Source organism: Drosophila rhopaloa, unplaced genomic scaffold (assembly GCF_018152115.1).
Source record: "Drosophila rhopaloa isolate 14029-0021.01 unplaced genomic scaffold, ASM1815211v1 contig_2, whole genome shotgun sequence".
In the NCBI taxonomy this organism is placed as follows: Eukaryota; Metazoa; Arthropoda; class Insecta; order Diptera; family Drosophilidae; genus Drosophila; species Drosophila rhopaloa.
This window is the reverse complement of record NW_025335083.1, coordinates 14674353-14693791: the sequence shown is the minus strand read 5'-3', so window position 1 is coordinate 14693791 and position 19439 is coordinate 14674353. Positions and strand designations below refer to the sequence as shown.

The window sequence follows — 19439 nt, the reverse complement described above, 5'->3', positions numbered from 1 at the left end:
TTCCTTTCAATCTGGTAAAATTGGGATTGTTCAAATTGTTTTTAGTATTACACAAGACAATTGCAAAGATGCTAAAAAACCATTCTCTAGACTGATAAAAAGCAGATGTACTTTAAAACACATCAAAAAACAACATAAAGTACATTAATAATATTTTATTTCGGGACAGATACATTAAACTAAATTAAAATAACATATAAAACATATAAAGTGTTAATACATTATGCTTTCAATCATGTAACAAATGAAGATATATACAAAAAATAAAAATGTACACGATACTTATGAAAACATAAAGATATTGGACGGTTCACACTGAATTTGTATGGTCATGGTTGGCTTATATGCGACACATAAAACATATACAAAATATATAACTAAATGTAGATATATTTATATAAAAGGCACTCTTAGTGGGTACATGGATTCGGATGGTTCCATCGAAGACAATTACAAGAAATGAAGGCACTGTAGGTATTGCTCTTGATGATGTGTGGGAGTGGCTAACTCTAACGATTTACATAATAATCTTATGGTAAGGGACGCGACAATGTTATGTAAAACTTTGTTATTAAATAAACAATTTAAATAATTTAATTTATATTTTTTTCTTTTAATGTTAATTTATTTTTGATCATAACATTTATCTTAATATCTATGTATACTTTCTTTACAGTTTCATTCGATATAACTGTCACTATCTGAGGATAAAATTAAAAAATATATAAGCACGGCTGTTTTGTTTAAAACAATATTATTTGCTGAAAAGATAATATTGCTTTAAATTATACAATTTTTTTTCATTGCAATTTAATCTAGCTAGTCTCTTTAAAGTGACAGTTTTTGCAGAACAATTATCCTATACTAAAATAATTATAATATACATATATTTTTTAATATTTGTACATGTACAATTAAAGGCCGATTATAAGGCTGTGGAATGTCATTGATATGGATTTGTATTCGTTGGGTTATCAAACTTACAAACAAAGAAACTTAAAATAACATTTTACGAATATAGGTTTGTCCTAAGCTACAACTCAAAACTGAGATCTCAAAGATCTGTTTAAATACGTATTATAAATACAAAATTAAACTTAAATGTTTCGGAAAATAACTAGCTAAAATTAATTGAAGTTCCAGGAAAAACTGTAATGTAAAAGAAAATATTTTGAATAAGGTAAAAATAATAATTACTTCAAAAAGGCATTAATAAAGTATATGATAACTTAAAAAAATGAATAAGGTTTGAAACAAGTTTGAAATTTATAGTCTTTTCTCCTATGTAAAAGTAATCCTCAAAGGGGAAAACCGTGGACCTACCTTCACTTTCCCTTCTTGGATCATCGACAGGCTCTGGGATTGGACGATTTGGCTGACTCCCTAAGCGCATCCCGCGCTTAGAGAGCGGTTACTTAGACGGATGTCTGAGGCACTCCCTCCACCAGGTGGGTTCGTCTGGGCTGTGCCGCTGGCTGCGAACTCAGTGTGGCCGTGGTGGTGTGGGTGGTGCTGCGCGCGGAGGGCACTGGCGTGGTGCTCCGACTGCTCCCCGAGACACTGGCGGCGGTTGGAACCCTTTTAGCTGGCTCCGCCTGCAATTGCGTCACCGGCGTGCTGGAGATCGGCTGCAGCAGACGCTTCTCTTCCACGGGAGCGGCCACTTTGGCCGGTGATCCATTTCCATTTCCATTTGGTTGGGACCGTGGCGTAGCCGCCCGTTCACTGGCCTTGACCAGGTGGCCATTGGTCTCCTTCAAAGAGATCCCTGACTTGAGAGAGGCCTGGCTGCTGGATTTCTGGGTCATGGCCAGCGAACTGGGGGATCGCAGCGACGTGTTGTCCGTGTGCGCCTTGCTGGCCAGCGTTTTGGAAGAGGGTGAATCCCGGTACTCGTAGATGTTGTCCCGAGAGCGCTGCGCATGATGGTTGGTCACCATATGGGCATTGTCCACGCCCCGAGTATCCGGTTCTGGCTCCAAGCCCTCACCATTGATGAAGACATCCTCGTCGTAGAAGCGATCCGATTGGCTGTGAATTACAAAAGGTATTTATAGGGCTTATCCATATATTTTAGCATATCCCAAACGTACCGCTTGGCATTGCGCCACATGATGCAGCAGATGACCACCAGGACAATGAGGAAGAAGCAGGTCACCGACATGCTCCAGAAGGCGATCTGTAGCGGTTCCTTGGGCTCCCACCAATACTCCGTGGTAGGTGGATATGTGGGCACCAGCACCCCGATCACCGTGGGCAGATACTGCGTCCAGAAGGCGCACTCCGTCTGCCGGTAGTTGAGCAGGATGGAGGAGTTGAACGTGGTGTTGATGTTCAGATAGCGGATCTCGCCCTGGTAGGCTCGCTGGTAGTGCATGCCCAGCACCTGTTGGGGCGTCGGATTGCTGGAATTTACAAGGATGAGTTTAGTTTATGGATTTACTTCGAGAAAACGAGTGACTTGACGAAATTATATTTAATTTTCATTAAGATAAGCAATACTAAATTGCATTTTTAATTAAATTACAAAAATTAAAGGCCATATTGTTGTTCATAAAGAAAATATAAGGTTTTTTTATACTATTGAAGTTTAATATTGTTATTATTTAAAACTCTTGCAGCTATTACAAAATTATGCTATATTACTAAAAACAATGAAGCTATGTCGATTTTGCGCTGCATTATCGGCTTAATTTGGTAAAGTTATGGACTCTAGAAGTCCAACTTTGATTCACTATCTTGCAAGACATCGGAAAATTAGAAATAAGTAACATGAAAATGGGTCAAAAATTTGATCAACGTTAAATTGAAAATTTTAAATGCAGATTTTTAGAGAATGAAACCACAAGTCTTTAGAGGTATGCCACTTTGGAATCGGCTTAAATTTGGTAAAGTTATGGACTCTAGAAGTCCAATTTTGAGTCACTCTTTTACGAGACATCGGAAAATTAGAAAAAACTAACATGAAAATGGGTCAAAAATTTGATCAACGTTAAATTGAAAATTTTAAATGCAGATTTTTAGAGAATGAAACCACAAGTCTTTAGAGGTATGCCAATTTGAAATCGGCTTAAATTTGATAAAGTTATGGACTCTAGAAGTCCAATTTTGAGTCACTCTTTTACAAGACATCGGAAAATTAGAAAAAACTAACATGAAAATGGGTCAAAAATTTGATCAACGTTAAATTGAAAATTTTGAATGCAGATTTTTAGAGAATCGAATCACAAGTCTTTAGAGGTATGCCACTTTGGAATCGGCTTAAATTTGATAAAGTTATGGACTCTAGAAGTCCAATTTTGAGTCACTCTTTTACAAGACATCGGAAAATTAGAAAAAACTAACATGAAAATGGGTCAAAAATTTGATCAACGTTAAATTGAAAATTTTGAATGCAGATTTTAAGAGAATCGAATCACAAGTCTTAAGAGGTATGCCACTTTGGAATCGGATTAAATTTGGTAAAGTTATGGACTCTAGAAGTCCAATTTTGAGTCACTCTTTTACGAGACATCGGAAAATTAGAAAAAACTAACATGAAAATGGGTCAAAAATTTGATCAACGTTAAATTGAAAATTTTGAATGCAGATTTTTAGAGAATCGAATCACAAGTCTTTAGAGGTATGCCACTTTGGAATCGGCTTAAATTTGGTAAAGTTATGGACTCTAGAAGTACAATTTTGAGTCACTATTTTGCAAGACATCGGAAAATTAGAAAAAAGTAACATGAAAATGGGTCAAAAATTTGATGAACGTTAAATTAAAAATTTTGAATGCAGATTTTTAGAGAATGAAACCACAAGTCTTTAGAGGTATGCCAATTTGGAATCGGCTTTAATTTGGTAAAGTTTGTTTAGGAAATTCTTCATTTATTTTTAAACCGAAAGTGAAAACAGGAATTTTCTGTAATTTAAATATATAAATAGTTTAAGGACTCACCCGTATCTGGCAAAGTTCGAGTAGGTCTGCATGAAGAAGTGGCTCATGTTGCGATCGTTATCGGTCCACATGTTCCGCTGCAGGTGCTCCTTCTTGGGGAAGAACTCGGTGTCGAGGAAGGGGGCTCCGGTGAGGAAGTATCGCTCGGTGTCATGGGGATACTTCCTCCACTGCGGCAGATTCAGTGCCTCCACGGTGGTGTTCAGCACGTACACGTAAACCGGAACCTTCTGCTCGAGCATTAGCTTGACCATCTGGTCCACTGGTGCCCGATAGTACAGATCACTAAGCATATTGATGTACTGGTCCCGGATTATCGTATTATTATTCGGATCTGGCCAGAAAGTGTACATGTACTTGATGGCCTCATAAACTCCATTCGGATTAAGGGTGTAGTTGTACCGGAAAACGTGCTCGCGAATCTTCTGATCGAAGAAGCGTCCATCCAGCTCGTAATACGGACTTAGGGATTCATTTTGGGCCACAAAAAAGGCCGCCTCCTGCGTGGTCACACCCGTCATATACTGGATATTCCGGTTGAACTTCCCTGCCCGGATGAGCGTCTCCGGGGTTTGGGTGAGGAAACGCCAGTCCTTCTCCCGCCAGCCCTCATACCAATCGTCGCCGGGCAGCGTGAAGTTGTGATCCAACACCGGACCCCAGGGGAAACTGCCCACCTGGGGGGCAAACTCCGCGTTGCCCAGCTCATAGAAACTGCGTCCAGTGCGCAGGCAGTTGACCAGTTTCCACGACGACTCGATCGAGCAGCCCAGCATTTGGCCAAGCACGCGACTTGTGTTTTGGGCACGGTATTTGTCCTGGATCAGGGCCCAATCCGCCAGAGCCGATCCCGACTGGGCGATCACCCGCTTCACGATATTCCGGGTCTGTGGCGCCACCATAAGAAGTCCGGCGGAGGCACCTCCCGCTCCCGGGCCAAATAGCGTTATGGAGTCCCTGTTGCCGTTGAAGAACTCAATGTTGTCGTAGACCCAACGCAACGCCATCGCCTGATCCAGGATTCCATAGTTCCCTGGCGAGTTCTCATCGCCCGTCGAGAGGAATCCCAGGGCACCAAGGCGGTAGTTTAGGGTCACCACAACCACGTCGTAAAAGGAGGCCAGCACATGACCCTGGAACAAGTTGGACGCTCCGCGAATGAACTCTCCACCATGGATGTACACCATCACCGGGTATTTCTGAGCCACGCCAGCGCCAGTCTTTAATGTTAAAGAAGTTACAATTTATTAATTAATTAGTTTAAATTGAATAACAGAAATATTACAGACAAAAATAAAAACTTCCTTTTGGTGAAAGAAAAAACAGATAAACAATAAGCAATTACCACTAGTAAATTCTTTGATTAACAAAAATCTTTTAGCTGCAAAAAGGATTATATATCTAGTTTAAAAAAATATTTGTTCTAGAAAAAAACCTTGTTTTTTTGGCACCATTTATTTTAGGTCTGGTATTTAAAGATAAAACGTCTGATGTTTGCATTTTACAAATGATTTTACAAATTCCCCCTAATTTTCAGCTCAGCTAAACGGAATTAGGGTGTATCTATTTAATTTAAAAAATCACTTTTAACTAAAGATTGAATAAAAACAAGCTGATCTCCCGAAGCTATCCTTAAGTAAGGACCATAATGTATAATTATTAAAAAAATATATTATTCTTTAATAGTTTAACTTACCTTGGGTGAGTAGACGTTCAAGTAGAGGCAGTCCTCGTCCATGTCCATGACTCCCTTGGTGGCTCCCGTATAGCGGACGGGCTGAGGACAGGCGGGTCCAAAATCGACGGCCTGGAGCAGCTGCCATCCGCGATGCATCCGGGGTGGCTTGAATCTGCCCTCGAAGGTGGGCGGCAGGGCGTAGGGGATTCCCAGGAAGACCGAGCACTCGCCCATCACGCGATCCACCGTGGAATGATAGGGGCGATAGAAGGACTTGGGATCGGGATTGTCGTACATGTACACCTTGAAGCCCTGCACCTGGCCATAGTTTGTGGTTACGAACACATCCCGCTCCAGGGTCAACGAATCCCGACGCTGTTTGCCCTGCAAATCCTCTCGCCATCCGGCCAAAACTCCCGGGAACTGAGTCCGTGCATTGGGATCGTTCTGAGATTGGGGTAAACGAAATTAAGACCATCATTAGCCCCTTTCTCATGGATGAACAAATAGAGACTCTGAGTCGATCAGTGAATGGGCGACATGTGTAATTGATTAAGTCGCCTTTGGCTCCACTCGCTGACATGAGAACTTAATTAAGATTATTGCTTTGATATTGGAACGATCTGCTGATCGGACGAACTCCCTCTTTCAATGACTCGGCATTGTTCATTTATGGATCGTCGCGGTTCGGTTCTTTGGTATAGGGGTCAGTTTTTTGTGTCACAGAATTTAATTGATTAATCGCGGGTTGAGTGCGAAGAAAACGAATTTAGATTATTTTACAAAGTTTGATGGGATGTTTGATATCTAGTTATTCATAGAAATATAATTTTGTTAGCTATTGTTTGACCAGTAAGTAAGTTTCAAATTGATAAAATGAAGTCTAAGTGGAAAGAACCAAAATAATATCATTTTACAAAATTTAACATTTTATTGAGTTATTATTCATACTATTTTGAATCCTTTTAGATATTCAAATAATATAGGTTTCTTTATTGTTCAATATCAATGACAAAAATTTGTTCTTTAAAATGTATTGTTATTATTATTATTAAGCAAATTTTATAAAAATATGTTTTCTCATAAAATAATTAATGTTTTATAATAATTAAATTTAAATATTTATAAAATTGCTTACCGGATCGAAACGAAATCGATCTTCGTTTGGCATTCCCTGTGGATATTGTCCCGGGGCATTTCTGCCGGGATAGTTGGCCCCAAAACCATTTGGCTGATAATGACCATATCGGCGATCGTTGAACGTGTAAGTTCTATAAGTCCAAAACGTAAGTGGAAAAGTTTATAAGTCAAACTGAAATTATGAATCACCTGTAATCTGGATCGCCTGGATTTGGCCAATGATAGTCAACGCCTGGTCGCGAATAAAACCGTGGATCTCTTGTCTGTGCCTGCGTTTGTGTAAAACAGGTGCAAATCAGCAGGGGAAGGGCTAGAAACCATTTTAATTTATCGCGATATTTTAATTTGTGCATCATGGTGATCTGGAAAAAAAATACAGATTAAATAGTTTTTAAAGTTACAAAATAAATGTGATTTTAAATAAGATAAGATTCAAATAACATGTTTTCCCAAATGGATTGTCTGACAAACAATTATGAAAGCAACAACTTTAGCACTTTAATAATTTGAAATTTGCCACAACTTCCAAAAAACTGTTCTTTTTATCAGGCTTTTAGGAAAAAGTTACTTAAGCCCGATAAAAAAAATAAAAAGAAATGCACACTTGAAATCTGTTATTTCTCAACACAATTTTGAGATATCAGAAAAATATATTTGGGAGCACTCACATTTATGATCGCCCAAAAAAACAAAACCCCAACTCCATAAAAGTATAAACAAACAGAATAAAAACAAATTTCGATCCAAGCTTCGAGTAAGAGTGACCAAACTGGTTTTCCATTACGTTGTTGGCTCAATTTGGCATTAGAAGATGCCGAGAGACCGACAAACCCGTTTGAAAACTGACTCGAAAAAATGCGCTAAAAATAAGTTACAGCATAAAGTGTGACTCCAAAGTGAAGGCAATGTGACGGGGAGTTGCTCGAATGGAGAGACCCCTTACTCTGACGGTTACGTGCTTTGTCTGGTGTGCCGAGATCGGCGTCAATGGGTTAATTGCACCGATAATGAAGAAAGGTCATCGGTTTAAATTGGTTTAAACTGGGGAAAAGGTATGTTGCAGGTTGTGTAAGCCAACAAACTAGCAAGTAAAATGTAATAAAATTTGTAACTAATTGATTTTATTTTTTTAATAGATATAAAAATACGTTATTAAAAAACTAAAATTGGGTATCGGTTGTTACATGTTTTCCATTTTTTATAAGAAGTTAGTGACTCTTGTTGAAAAATTATAAATTATGAATTATTTAAATCGTTTATTAACAAATAATCCAAATAATATTGCTTGAAAAAGGGCGGAGAACTATGAAAAGGTAGATTTAAAATTGGCAATTGTATACATATTTGTGTGTATATTCTAGTCATAGAAACCCTACTGATAAAAAGCGATAAGTAATAGGTGAAAATTAACTTAATAATATTCATTTGACAGGTATTTCCGGCCACTTGCATCCCCTTAAATACGTGTGAAAATGCAATGAAAGGTAAAGTGAGAAACAAAGGCACCTGGCTATTCCAAAGACGGTTTGATTTGAATTTCGCTCTTGGCATTTGTTTGGCAACTCAGTCGTATCGATGCAACATTATTGTCGTTACCCTGGTGCATATATGCATTCAGGTTTACAGTTTCGGTCAAAATAATAGATCAAAATATTCGAGATGTTCTCTGCACTCCCAAAAATACTCATTTTATATTTTCTGTTACTTTAAATAGATCGGAGTTTGTTGTTTTTATGAGCATTATAGACAGATTAGTATTAGTTTTTACTCTCTTAGAAAAACCAAAAAAATTTCGTAATCTGTTAAATATATCTATTCAAACCTTGAAAGAGTATTTATAATAGTGTTACGAAAAAAATAGTTCATTACGAAAATATTATTATCGTCTATCCCATTTACATGTAAACCTAAGATCAAGGTCTCGTTGATGCTATAGATTTGACTGTGGCTGTATTGAAAGTGGCACAAGGACTCACATAAATACGGGTGCATTAACCTGCTTGTTAGGGCCTCAAGTTACCCGGGCTATTCGATTTCTCAACCCTCGAAGGGTTCCTATTAAAATTACGGAAGTGCAAACGCCAGCACAAAAAATATGCCAAGCTATGGTTTATTTAACAAGACAGGGAATGGCTGGGAATTTTTATATCAAGTTTCGTTTCGAAATTTTGTTAGCATTTTGTTGTTATTGGTTTGTTGATGAATCACTTGTAGAAGTTTTGCTTTTTTCGCAATCACCAAAGCAAACAATAAAACGCAACGATAACGCTGAAAGTGAAGCGCAGGTGCGCCTGTATGTGTGTGCGTATCTCTATGATTGTGTGTATCTGTGTGTTGGCCTACACCACACAGGTGTTGTTGCTACTGCTGCACAGAAAAAAAGTCAATCTATTTTGGATCTTCAGAGGCCAGTTTAAAATCTCTTTAAATGGCTTACAAAAATAAAAATCAATTCAGAACCACATTTTTCATTTGTTCGTAATATTTAGTATTAATTTAGTAAATAATATTTGAATATCTTAAATTCTGTGGCTGCAACAGGTACATTCGAGTGTGTTTTTTAAGATTCAATAATATAGCGTGAATTCTTTTTTGATTTTGTGGATATTGTTAACGCCAAACATTATTAAGAAATAAATAAGCAATATCAACAAATTTTTTTTTGCTTTCTTCATAATGTTTTTAATCATTTCACTCTTGTTGTTTTAAACACGGAAGTTGGTAGAACAAATTTCTTTCTGTGTGTTTTAATCTCATTGTTTTTACAGTTATGCTCCAATTGATGACGTTTCCGTGGCAACTTGTTGCGGCTTCTAGCCACCATTTCACTATCTAATCGCGATTTTCCAATCATTACCATTCGCATTTTCTTTCATTTCAATACAGTTTTTTTCACTCACAATAACTTTCTTGGCCAACGCCCCGAAAAGGTAACAAAATAAAACATTCAGCACTAACCAAAAACCGACTGAAAACGAGAAAAAAACGTAACGCAACTGAAATGACCGTTTTTGAGTCACAGACTCAGGTAAACCAGGTAAGTCTCACGCACACTACAGCACGCCACTCAGTTAACACTCACACCCAGGTGCCGGCTGTTACCAACAACAGTTCACACAGATACACCTGGCCCAAACGACTCTCTCGATGTATTGGGCGCGCGCAGCTTTAAACGCTCTCCAGCTCCAATTCCCCTCTCCCTCTTACTCTCCCACTCACTCTCACCTGTGCAAAAGTGAATGCAGCAGCGCGACGACCAAGAACAACCGACGCTCGCGAACGCTGAAACCGAACTGATGCAGTAACCAAACTCGAGCTTGGCCAACGGAGAGAGTGAGAGATGGAGAGAGGGAGAGAGGCAGAGCAGGAGACAGTCAGCTGAGCGGGAGCGTTACTTGGCGTGGGTGCTTGGGTGGGGGCGGGCCGACAGGGGTGAAGCGAGGGCAAAAGATCAACCAGCGCCTTCGCCGAGGGGCTCGAAAAAGAACATTACTTTACATATCATTATGTAGAATTTAACACAGTTTCAGTTTGTTTTAAGAACCACATTTTAAAATATTTATTTTTTATTAAAAACTACATATTAATTACTATAATATAAGGAAAATTTTGTCATCTAAAAATGATATATTATATAAAAAGCTTTTGTGTCTTTTGATCATCAGAAAGCTAATGTTAAATTACAGAAACATGTATTTACTAAACTTTATTATATTACTTCATTATTAACTTAAATCCCTTTCAAGCATACTTTTACTTAAAACAAGAAAAGAATTTATGTTTTTATTTCATGAGTGTACCAATAATACATCATTTAAATGTTATTGCAGCTACTATGCCTAATTTGAATCTAATTACAAACGTTTAATCAATTTCTAATTGACTTAATCTTAATCTGATTATATATCATTAAGATGGGAATTTGTCATATTTCCCCAATAAATTTTTATCTCGTCTTTCAAAGAAAACCGAAAATCGGCATCCGCTGTGAATAACGTAGTAATGAGTTATCTTTGCATGACAAAACGGAATACAATTTTGCATAATTTCTAATTGAATTCTACTATATAGGACGCAGGCCAGACTACGGCTGGATGGGTCGTGATTCACGCGTTGAGCCCCGCACCGCGGAGCAAAGGCAACTGGCGATCAGTTCACATTTTGACCCCGACTTATTGAGCGGGTTGTTGGGCGTAATGTTAATTTTAATTATAGCCCAAGACATCGTCAGCGGAGCTTCCGATGTCAAAGATGCGGGAAGCAATTAAAGCACTTGAACATGGACACGCTTTGTTTACAATGTTGACCCTTTCTTTATTAATGAAGTGCTTAAGCCAATTAGGCTAAAGAAAACTGCAGTTATCTACTTAGGAGCGAAAGATACCAAATAAGCAGCAAGAAGGTTACGAGAAAGGCTTAAGATAACAGCTACGAAATCTATTAATTAAATATTTTATATTTATATTTTATTAAATATATTTAAATTTGGATATTCGGTCCACAAACTCCAGGCTGACAAAAAACAAAGCAAATTGTTCTTAATAATTTATAATATTGGGTTTCCAAAAATGACCCTCTTAGGTAAATTATTTGAAGTACCTTTGTATATACACTTTTTGTATTGACGACATTCAATGCTGTTTTAAAACTAAGACTAAAATAATATAAATAAAAAATAATAAATAAATAAAAACTTCAATTTATTAGTTTGTGTCGTTTCCAACAAAGTTGATTCTTATCAATAATCCTACGATGACTCGTTAAAGTAAGTCCGTCTAGCGTTAATGTATAAAAATAAAAAATTCTATAAAGATTTAAAAAATCATTTTTAATTCTAGAACATGTATTCCATTTACCTTAAACTTTTTAATTAATATGTTAATATGATACTAAACTTAATACAAAATTATAAACATTAAAATTGTTTAAAAACCAATCTGTTCTCAAGATTATTCTTAATCTGTAAATTCACAATGTTTACAACATTTTTCTTTGATGTATTTCAAAGTAACATAAGTTTAAGTGGCTTATCCCCTGATTACAGCAAAATAAAAGAACAAACTATTATAACCATTACAAAATGCCAAATTCAAATGAACGCGCCAATCCATCGACCGCCGGGCATTCGGTCCGCTTTCAATCAGATTCGCCTCAAGCGCTAGCCAACACTGCACACTGTTATCGACTATCGACACCTGCAGCTGTTTTCGGTCGAGAAAAAACTCCAGAAGAAAAACAGAGGAAGTCAAGGATTGAGGGATTCTGGGGCTCCATTGCACCGCAAGAACCGATTGTAAATAAAACTCAAACGGGAAACAGCCGAGCAAATCCGCCGGAGAGTCATGGAGCCGCCATCGCCGGGCGGAATCGCGTCCGCCGGCTCGACGCACAAGTTCCATCCGTGCGATGAGGCGGTGATAGCCACCAACGACGATGCCAGCGACTGCAAGCGGTGTGCGGTCCGGTTGGGCTACTGGAAGGACGACTACATCGGGTACTTTGTGCGCAACCAGGAGCGCAAGGCGCCGGAGATCAACCGCGGCTACTTCGCCCGGGTCAAGGGCGTGGAGATGTGCGTCGAGAAGTTTCTGAAGGTCAGTGGTGGTGGCTCCCAACTGTCTGGCACGTGCCAAGGTCATCCTGTTGCATGGCCCTGCAAGGCCATGGCCCGCCATGCGCATGTCCTGGTCAGGATGACCTTGTCCTAACCGCTTTTACCCCTCATCACCATCGCCCCCACAGAAAACCTCGGGCAACTGCCAGATCATCAATTTGGGCTGCGGCTTCGACACACTCTACTTCCGGCTGAGGGACACCGCCCACCAGGTGAAGAACTTCATCGAGCTGGACTTCCCCACTGTGACCGCCCGCAAGTGCTACACAATTAAGCGGAACAAGGCCCTGCTGGCCAGGATTCACGACGAGGACGGCGAAGTGCGGCTAAGTCCCACGGATCTGCACGGGCCCAGCTATCACCTAATGGGCGTCGACCTGCGCAACCTCGACGAGGTGGACAGCAAGCTGCAGCAGGCGGAAGTCGACTACTCCCTGCCCACCATCTTCCTCGCCGAGTGCGTGCTCGTCTATATCGAGGCGCAGAACTGTCGCAATCTGCTGAAATGGATCGCGCAAAAGTTCCAGGCCGCCGTCTTCGTCAACTACGAGCAGGTTAGCAGTCCTTGGTTGTTTTAGGGTCCGCTTATCTAATAAATTGAACACTTAAACAATTACGCAAAGTATTTAGAAACCTCTTTCACCTATTTAATTATTAAAATGAATTCACATTCCATTAATATATATACTTTGGTATATTGCAAAATATTTATATAGGTAAAATACCTATTTAAATTACTTGCTTAATTATAAATATGATGAATTTCAAAATTAAAATTGGATTTGGCTGGATATCTTTGATATGACCGAATATAATAAAGATCAACTTTTAAATTAAATTAAATCAAAAGGTTAGCCTTACTTAAACCTTTTCATTATGAAAAACAAAAAAATCGGAATTTATAGATAAGAAAATATAGATTTTTGTATATTTGCTATATGTTGAAAATAGATTAAAAAACCTAATATTTTGCAGGTGAATATGAACGACCGCTTTGGCGATGTGATGCTCAACAACCTGCGCGGACGCGGCTGCAGCCTGGCTGGGGTGGAATCCTGTCTGTCGCTGGAGACGCAACGGAATCGCTTCAAGGACAGCGGATGGACAGGGGCACGCGCCTGGGACATGGTGCAGGTGTACGAGAGCATCTCGGCGGCGGAAAGGCAGCGCATCGAGCGACTGGAGATGCTGGACGAGGGCGAACTGCTGCTGCAGCTGTTCCAGCACTACTGCCTGGTGGTTGCCTGGCTGGGCGTGACCTTCCAGGACATAGATATCACGTGCGTGCCAGTGTAAACATTCGTGCCTAACTGACAGATGTCTCCCGATATTCCCTGATTAATAAAAAATCCCTGTTTTTTCTCTATTCCCATGCAGCGTCGAGGAGCTAATGTCCTCGCTAAACATTGACTAGGATCTTTGAGGGAGGAAAGGATAAAGAGACAGCTAATATGGATGCACTATTTATTGACTCTCTGTTCTGCTCGGGAGGAAGGCCATGCCAAAAGATTTTGCTTCTCAACGTGTTAAATTAAATAACAAATAATTATACAAAACCATCGAAATCAAAACGTATTTAATTAATAATCCCACACGGACCCACTCACTCATTGCTTAATTTGTACATTTTTTTTTAATATTCCTTATACATTCTCTTGTTACATTCTTTATTATTTAATACTTTTTTTCTTGAACTTGCTCACTAATTTATCACCAAATCGATGCAAAAATAATTGATCATTCATTCCCCAATTCTAGTGTGCGTTTAAAGTGTAAATGTATTTTGAAATTAATAAAAACAAAACCTATTTGGAAAACTGAAATGAAAAGGGTTTTTTATTGGACATTAAGAAAAAAAAAAGGGGCGATTAAACTATGTACTTTAAAACCTATAACGAATGTATACCAAAACACGACTTATAAAGTAGTTTTTTATTTTTACAAAATTTATATATTTATATAACATATATTTGTATATTTAAAAGTTTAAAAGGAAAATGTAACTTATAGTGTAAATCATCTGAATGAGCATGCTTTATGATTCCTTGCTGGCGGTTTTAGCCATCTCGCGGGTTCTAGCGAAAAAAATTAAAGAAAATATTTAGTAATATAGAAATATCTGAGATGTTTGTAAATAATATAAATTTGGTTTTTACTACTACAACGTATTGTCTACTTGGAAACCAAACAGTTGCTAAAAACCATATGAAATCAACAGGTATAATAACTTACATGGCGCGTAGTTCCTCCAAAGTAGGAACAGGAACTCGCGAGGATTCGCTTTCATTCTCCTTGGCCGCTTGTTCCGGATGCTTCTTCCACTTGTGCGAGCGGCAATTGGTGTTGCTGGCGAACGCCTTTCCACAGTACTTGCACACATAAGGCCTGAGACCCGTATGTCCCAGAAGGTGGATTTTCAAGGCCGTGGAGTTCTTGCACCCGCTGCCGCAAACCTCGCACTTAAAGCGCCGCTCCTCGATGTGTACATACTTGTGCTTATTGAGAATAGCTCGGGTCTGCAGCTTCTTCCCGCAAATGTCGCATTCAAACTTTGGCTCTCCATGAGTCTGGCTGTGCACCTGGAAATTGTTATACAAATTACAGGAGTTAGTTTGTCATATTTCCTTTCACTCACCCGTAGTCTGGCCTTGTTCTTAAAAGCCGCATTGCATACGGGACAGACACAGGGCTTCTCATCCGTGTGGACCAGTTGGTGCTCCACCAGCGAAGTGAAGGTCTTCAAGCCTTTTCCGCAGCAGTCGCAAACGAATCGCTTGGGATCGCCGTGCATGTCATGCTTGTGCCTGCGCAGCGCCATGAAGGACATAAAGGACTCGTTGCATGCCTTGCAGGTGAAGTCGTCGACACTAGAACTCTGCTTGTGTGGCTTGGTTTTAACATTGGATTCCGGTTGGTAAGAAGATTTTCTCTGGCTATCGTCCTTTGGCTTGCTTGGACCCCTTGGCCGTCCGCGCTTCCTTTTCTCAGGCTGCAGGGCCGTGGTGTCGTCTTCGGCTAGGTCGAGCTCCTCATCTTCCGCCTGGACAACCACCTCATACTCAATGGATCTCGTGCGCTTGCGTCCGCGTTTCGTTTTGACATCTGGTGATGAAGCAGTGGAATGGTCCGATGCATATAGCTCTTCAAGCTGGAATTTCCGCTTTATGGAGCTCGATCGTTTGGGACTGACCTTTGTTTGGAAATCAGGTGAAGGAGCAGTGGAATGGTCAAGCATATTCAGGTCCTCGATCAAAGAACACTTGTCCTCCAGTTCATCTATCTCCAGAAATTCTAGTTCCTGCTTGCAGGTGGGCGGAAGGTCATACTCCCGCCGCAGGGCGTCCACATCCTGGGTATCTTGCGGCTCGGAGTGACGCAGGATCTCGAAAATGGCCTGGACCTTGCTAATGCTCTCCGAGAAGGTGAGTAGTTGGCCAATCACAGTGTAGCACTCCTCGCACAGCATGCTCCCAAGCTCCGGCTCCTCGAGGGTCATCTAGGGTTTGCGGAAACTGAATATCACAAGTCCTGATAGCAGGGAATCGGATTACCCACCTCCACATCGAAGCATTTGCTGATGATCCTCACCAGATCTTCGTCCCGCGGGCGCACTTTGATAACGGCATCGTCGCGGGCGCAAAGGCGACACCAATAAAGCCAATCCGTCGTGGGCATGCCCATTGTCAATCCTCAAGAGCAAGCTAATCGGTTTAGAACAATACACAACAGGAATTCTAAATTAAATGCTACGCTATTTTAAAAATGCCGACGGCCCAGCTGATTGATAGAGTGACCTTTCAATCTGACACATTCGACATTCGATAGCCACAGAAATCGATCATTTTCATCCAACCATCGATTGTTTTACTGGTGTGGTGTGTTTAAATTTCAAATTTGAACTGATTTTTTTTGCATATTTAAATCAACCCTATCAAAATAATTCAGAACATATTATTTTAGCTTGCGTAATGGTGTTAAAGTTTTTATAACAATTACTCACACGATAAGTATGTATGACAATTCGAATTTGGTAAAAATAAAACCTTTCTTCCATTTCTTATTGATTATTCAAAAACCAAGTCTAACCTGTTGGATGAATTTAAATTATTTAATGAGTAATACATTTTTTCCCAATTCTATTTAAGTATTCACTTGCCTTAGCAGAATTTAATATAACAAAATACTTTAAAAAAATATATATGTGAATCTGATTCCGAATAAAAAGTAAGTACCATTTACATGATAAATAAATTTAATAAACATTTTGTTTCCAATCAAAAGTATGGAATGAATATACAAATGGCGAAAGATAACAACTTAGCTTAATATAAAAAAAAGTTTAGTTCTCCATTTCTTCCTCCTGTTCCCAATTTTCGACCGTATAGTAGGCTTTCAGGGCCAATTCGTCGTCCAGGGTGGGTTCACCCAAGACCAAAGGCCCTAATTGTTTGTCCACCATGACGTCCTGCCAAAATCCACTGTGATTCTTTGCCACCGCGACCTTCTTTATCTCCTCTGCGAACTTGTCGTACTCCAGGAAGGCATTGAAGTCCAAGCAGCTCTGCCGGTACAGTTTGATAATCTCGCCCAGCTCATTCAGGTTCAGTTTTTTGCGCTCCATTAGGGTGAGAATAACCACGCGAGTATCGGCAGCCAGCGCCTGAAAGCGGGCATCTCGCTGGGTGGCATTTGTGATGGAGCTAACGCTAGCCAAGATGCGAGTAAAATCTGCACCGGGATTGGTCAGACCCACGCCGTCCGACGGCAAGGGGATCTCCTTCTCCGGCGGCTCCTGCTTGACCTGCACCCCATTTTCCGCCTGCTCCTTGGCAAGCTGCTTTTCCTGCCAGGCGCGACTGAAGCGCAGTGGAAAGAGCTTCTTAACACCGACCGCCGCCCTTTTGGACTTCTCCTCCAGAGGTTCCGGCACACGCCAAAAGACATCCGCGAATTTCTTGTCCTTGAGCACTTTATCATCGCGATCGTTATCCTTGATAACCTTTCGCTCCAGGACGTCCATCACGTTTTGCTCAAATATGCTAGGCAGTCCGTCGAAGGGCAGCAGATCGTTTTGGGACCACGGACGCGGTTGTTGCGTGTCCCGCAAACTGCATTCCAGGTCGGTGCTGTCGATTAGCTGGTCAATGGCGTCCAGCTGGTCCTCGCTGCACTGCGTCTTGGTGGTCCGCAGGGCGGGAAAGTCCCAGAAATGGTGCTGGGCCGTGTAGGACACCTCTAACATGTACAAAGTGGCCGGATGGTTATCGTCTGCTAGTCGGGGTAGAAGCACCACCATATTGGGCCTATTAAACTTGGCGCTGAAGATCTTCCAGCAGAGGATGGCCTGATCCGAAGAGAGCAGGGCACGCACAAGGGCGTCCAGTTTGACGCCGGCGGCTTTGTTGCCCTTCTGGTGCGCCAGAAGGTACAAGGAATCGCCACAAAAGTACTCATCCGGCACCGCATTTCGCTTGATGAACCCGAAGAAATGCAGGCCAGGCGGATGCGGTTCTTTTGGCTCCAGCAGGGTGTCATCGTAGGGCACCGGAGTGCCGCCCAGCATGTAGCCAGCCATCAAATCCTCCGGCAGCGGTGTCACCTCGGTGCCCTTAATGAAGTGCCGTATCTCGCGGGTCACCGTCTCATCGTCCTCCGCCCAGACCTTGACCAACTTGACCGGCGTCTGGTTCTTCATTGCGATCATGCCCTGCAGGCTAATGGAGATCTTGCTGCCGATGTGCAGCTTGGCGTTCCACACCCACGGCCGTCGATTGGTCACCTTGAAGACTGTGAGCAGGGCCTCCTTGAAGCTGCACAGCGTAGCATTGCAGCGGGGAACGAGGCTGAGAACGTGCTTCTGGTTCTCCAGCGCCACGGAGCCGCACTTTCGGGAGAAGTTGAAAATGGCCTGCGGTTGATCGGTCTCGGCATTGTCTATGTAGGCTATGTTGTGGGTGCTGAGGGGTAAATAAACATGGAGATGAATATGATAAATAAATACTTTACTTAAAGAGAATATTTGAAGAATTTAAATGTATAGTGCAAGTTATTTGCAGCTTCGTTTTATACCAAATTATACTCCGGAACTAATTACAAATTTATTGCTCACCCCACAATTAAATTGATGTTCTTGTTGAGCAAATCGTCCGTGATTTCGTTGAACATCTCGTAGTCCTGCGGAAAGTCATTGAAATCGAAGAGGAGGAGAATCCTTTGCCTCGCTGTCTTAAAACTGTAATGGAAACTCTATAAATTTCAAGAGTCTGGTGTTAACTTGATCCACTTACGACACAGCAGTGTCCTGCAGTTCCATGGCCGCCTGCAAACCATCCAACCATTGTCCCTCCTCGCAAGCGGTTTTGTTGACAAACGCAAAGAAGTCCAGTAAGAGCTTCCAATTGCACAGTTGTGGGTCTCCAAATCGCACCACATTTGGATAGGCTTTGTGATTCTCGTTTTTGCCCCTATTATCGTCTTTATTGCTGTCGCATCCCACTAGGACAAAAGACACATAATCCTTCTTATCGCACACGATCTGGGGGTGATTAAATTAGCACCATTTTGAATCTTTTTTAAGGGTAAATTATCAACCTTGTCCTTGAGAATCTCCGCCACACATTTTGCGGCTTTGAGTTTGACTTCTTCGGCGGCACAAGTGCGCACATCCAGCACAATTATGAGGCATTCCTTGGCGAAAAATACAGCTTAGTTTGTATAATATTCAATAAATCGCAAACCAACCTTGTTAGAAGCCATTTAAAATGTTTATTTACAGAAATATGTTGCAAATTGCAGAAATTTGAATTGCCGGCGCAGAAATTTCACAACTGTAGGACCGTTTATGCGATAACAGAAAAATCCCAACCGATTGTTCGGTCAGTCGAAAATAATTTTGCGCCTTTAATAGTTTTAAACACCGCGTTGCCAACTTAAACACAGTCAACCGTTACTTTTTGAAAGAGAAGAAACTAAATATTTCGTTTTAAAATTAAGTTATATTGATAAATTTCTGATAAAAATCTAAACACATTATATTACATTTTCCTAAGGCTTCCCTATTGCTTTTA

At 40.6% G+C, this 19439-nt stretch overlaps 4 protein-coding genes across 6 annotated transcripts; 1 reads left to right on the top strand and 3 right to left on the bottom strand.

Annotated features, from left to right (window-relative positions):
• Positions 1 to 140: 140 nt before the first annotated feature.
• Positions 141 to 10039, bottom strand: LOC108037840 (acetylcholinesterase). 2 transcript variants are annotated; one of them, XM_044459396.1, is made up of 8 exons: positions 9984 to 10039; positions 6948 to 7120; positions 6757 to 6889; positions 5637 to 6065; positions 3941 to 5160; positions 2094 to 2405; positions 1324 to 2031; positions 141 to 1149 (listed from the first exon to the last, which is right to left on the bottom strand). In XM_044459396.1, exons 2-7 carry the CDS (start codon positions 7112 to 7114, stop codon positions 1416 to 1418), a joined length of 2877 nt encoding a protein of 958 aa, XP_044315331.1. In that variant the 5' UTR covers positions 7115 to 7120; positions 9984 to 10039; the 3' UTR covers positions 141 to 1149; positions 1324 to 1415. The 2 variants fall into 2 exon arrangements, with proteins under 2 accessions (XP_044315331.1, XP_044315332.1); XM_044459397.1 differs by lacking the exon at positions 9984 to 10039 and adding an exon at positions 9659 to 9778.
• A 1907-nt stretch (positions 10040 to 11946) lies between these two features.
• LOC108038197 (leucine carboxyl methyltransferase 1) lies at positions 11947 to 14195 on the top strand. 2 transcript variants are annotated; one of them, XM_017114944.2, is made up of 4 exons: positions 11947 to 12352; positions 12501 to 12926; positions 13348 to 13652; positions 13750 to 14195. In XM_017114944.2, the coding sequence occupies exons 1-4, from the start codon at positions 12101 to 12103 to the stop codon at positions 13784 to 13786; spliced, it is 1020 nt and encodes a 339-aa protein (XP_016970433.1). In that variant the 5' UTR covers positions 11947 to 12100; the 3' UTR covers positions 13787 to 14195. The 2 variants fall into 2 exon arrangements, with proteins under 2 accessions (XP_016970433.1, XP_016970432.1); XM_017114943.2 differs by having other exon boundaries at positions 13348 to 13664.
• Positions 14196 to 14288: 93 nt separating this feature from the next.
• On the bottom strand, positions 14289 to 16182 carry LOC108038196 (zinc finger protein weckle). Its single transcript, XM_044460235.1, has 4 exons — positions 15928 to 16182; positions 15008 to 15868; positions 14605 to 14951; positions 14289 to 14447 (listed from the first exon to the last, which is right to left on the bottom strand). Exons 1-4 carry the CDS (start codon positions 16051 to 16053, stop codon positions 14408 to 14410), a joined length of 1374 nt encoding a protein of 457 aa, XP_044316170.1. The 5' UTR covers positions 16054 to 16182; the 3' UTR covers positions 14289 to 14407.
• A 434-nt stretch (positions 16183 to 16616) lies between these two features.
• On the bottom strand, positions 16617 to 19208 carry LOC108038195. Its single transcript, XM_017114940.2, has 5 exons — positions 19114 to 19208; positions 18964 to 19059; positions 18660 to 18907; positions 18482 to 18604; positions 16617 to 18329 (listed from the first exon to the last, which is right to left on the bottom strand). The coding sequence occupies exons 1-5, from the start codon at positions 19126 to 19128 to the stop codon at positions 16712 to 16714; spliced, it is 2100 nt and encodes a 699-aa protein (XP_016970429.2). The 5' UTR covers positions 19129 to 19208; the 3' UTR covers positions 16617 to 16711.
• Positions 19209 to 19439: the final 231 nt, after the last annotated feature.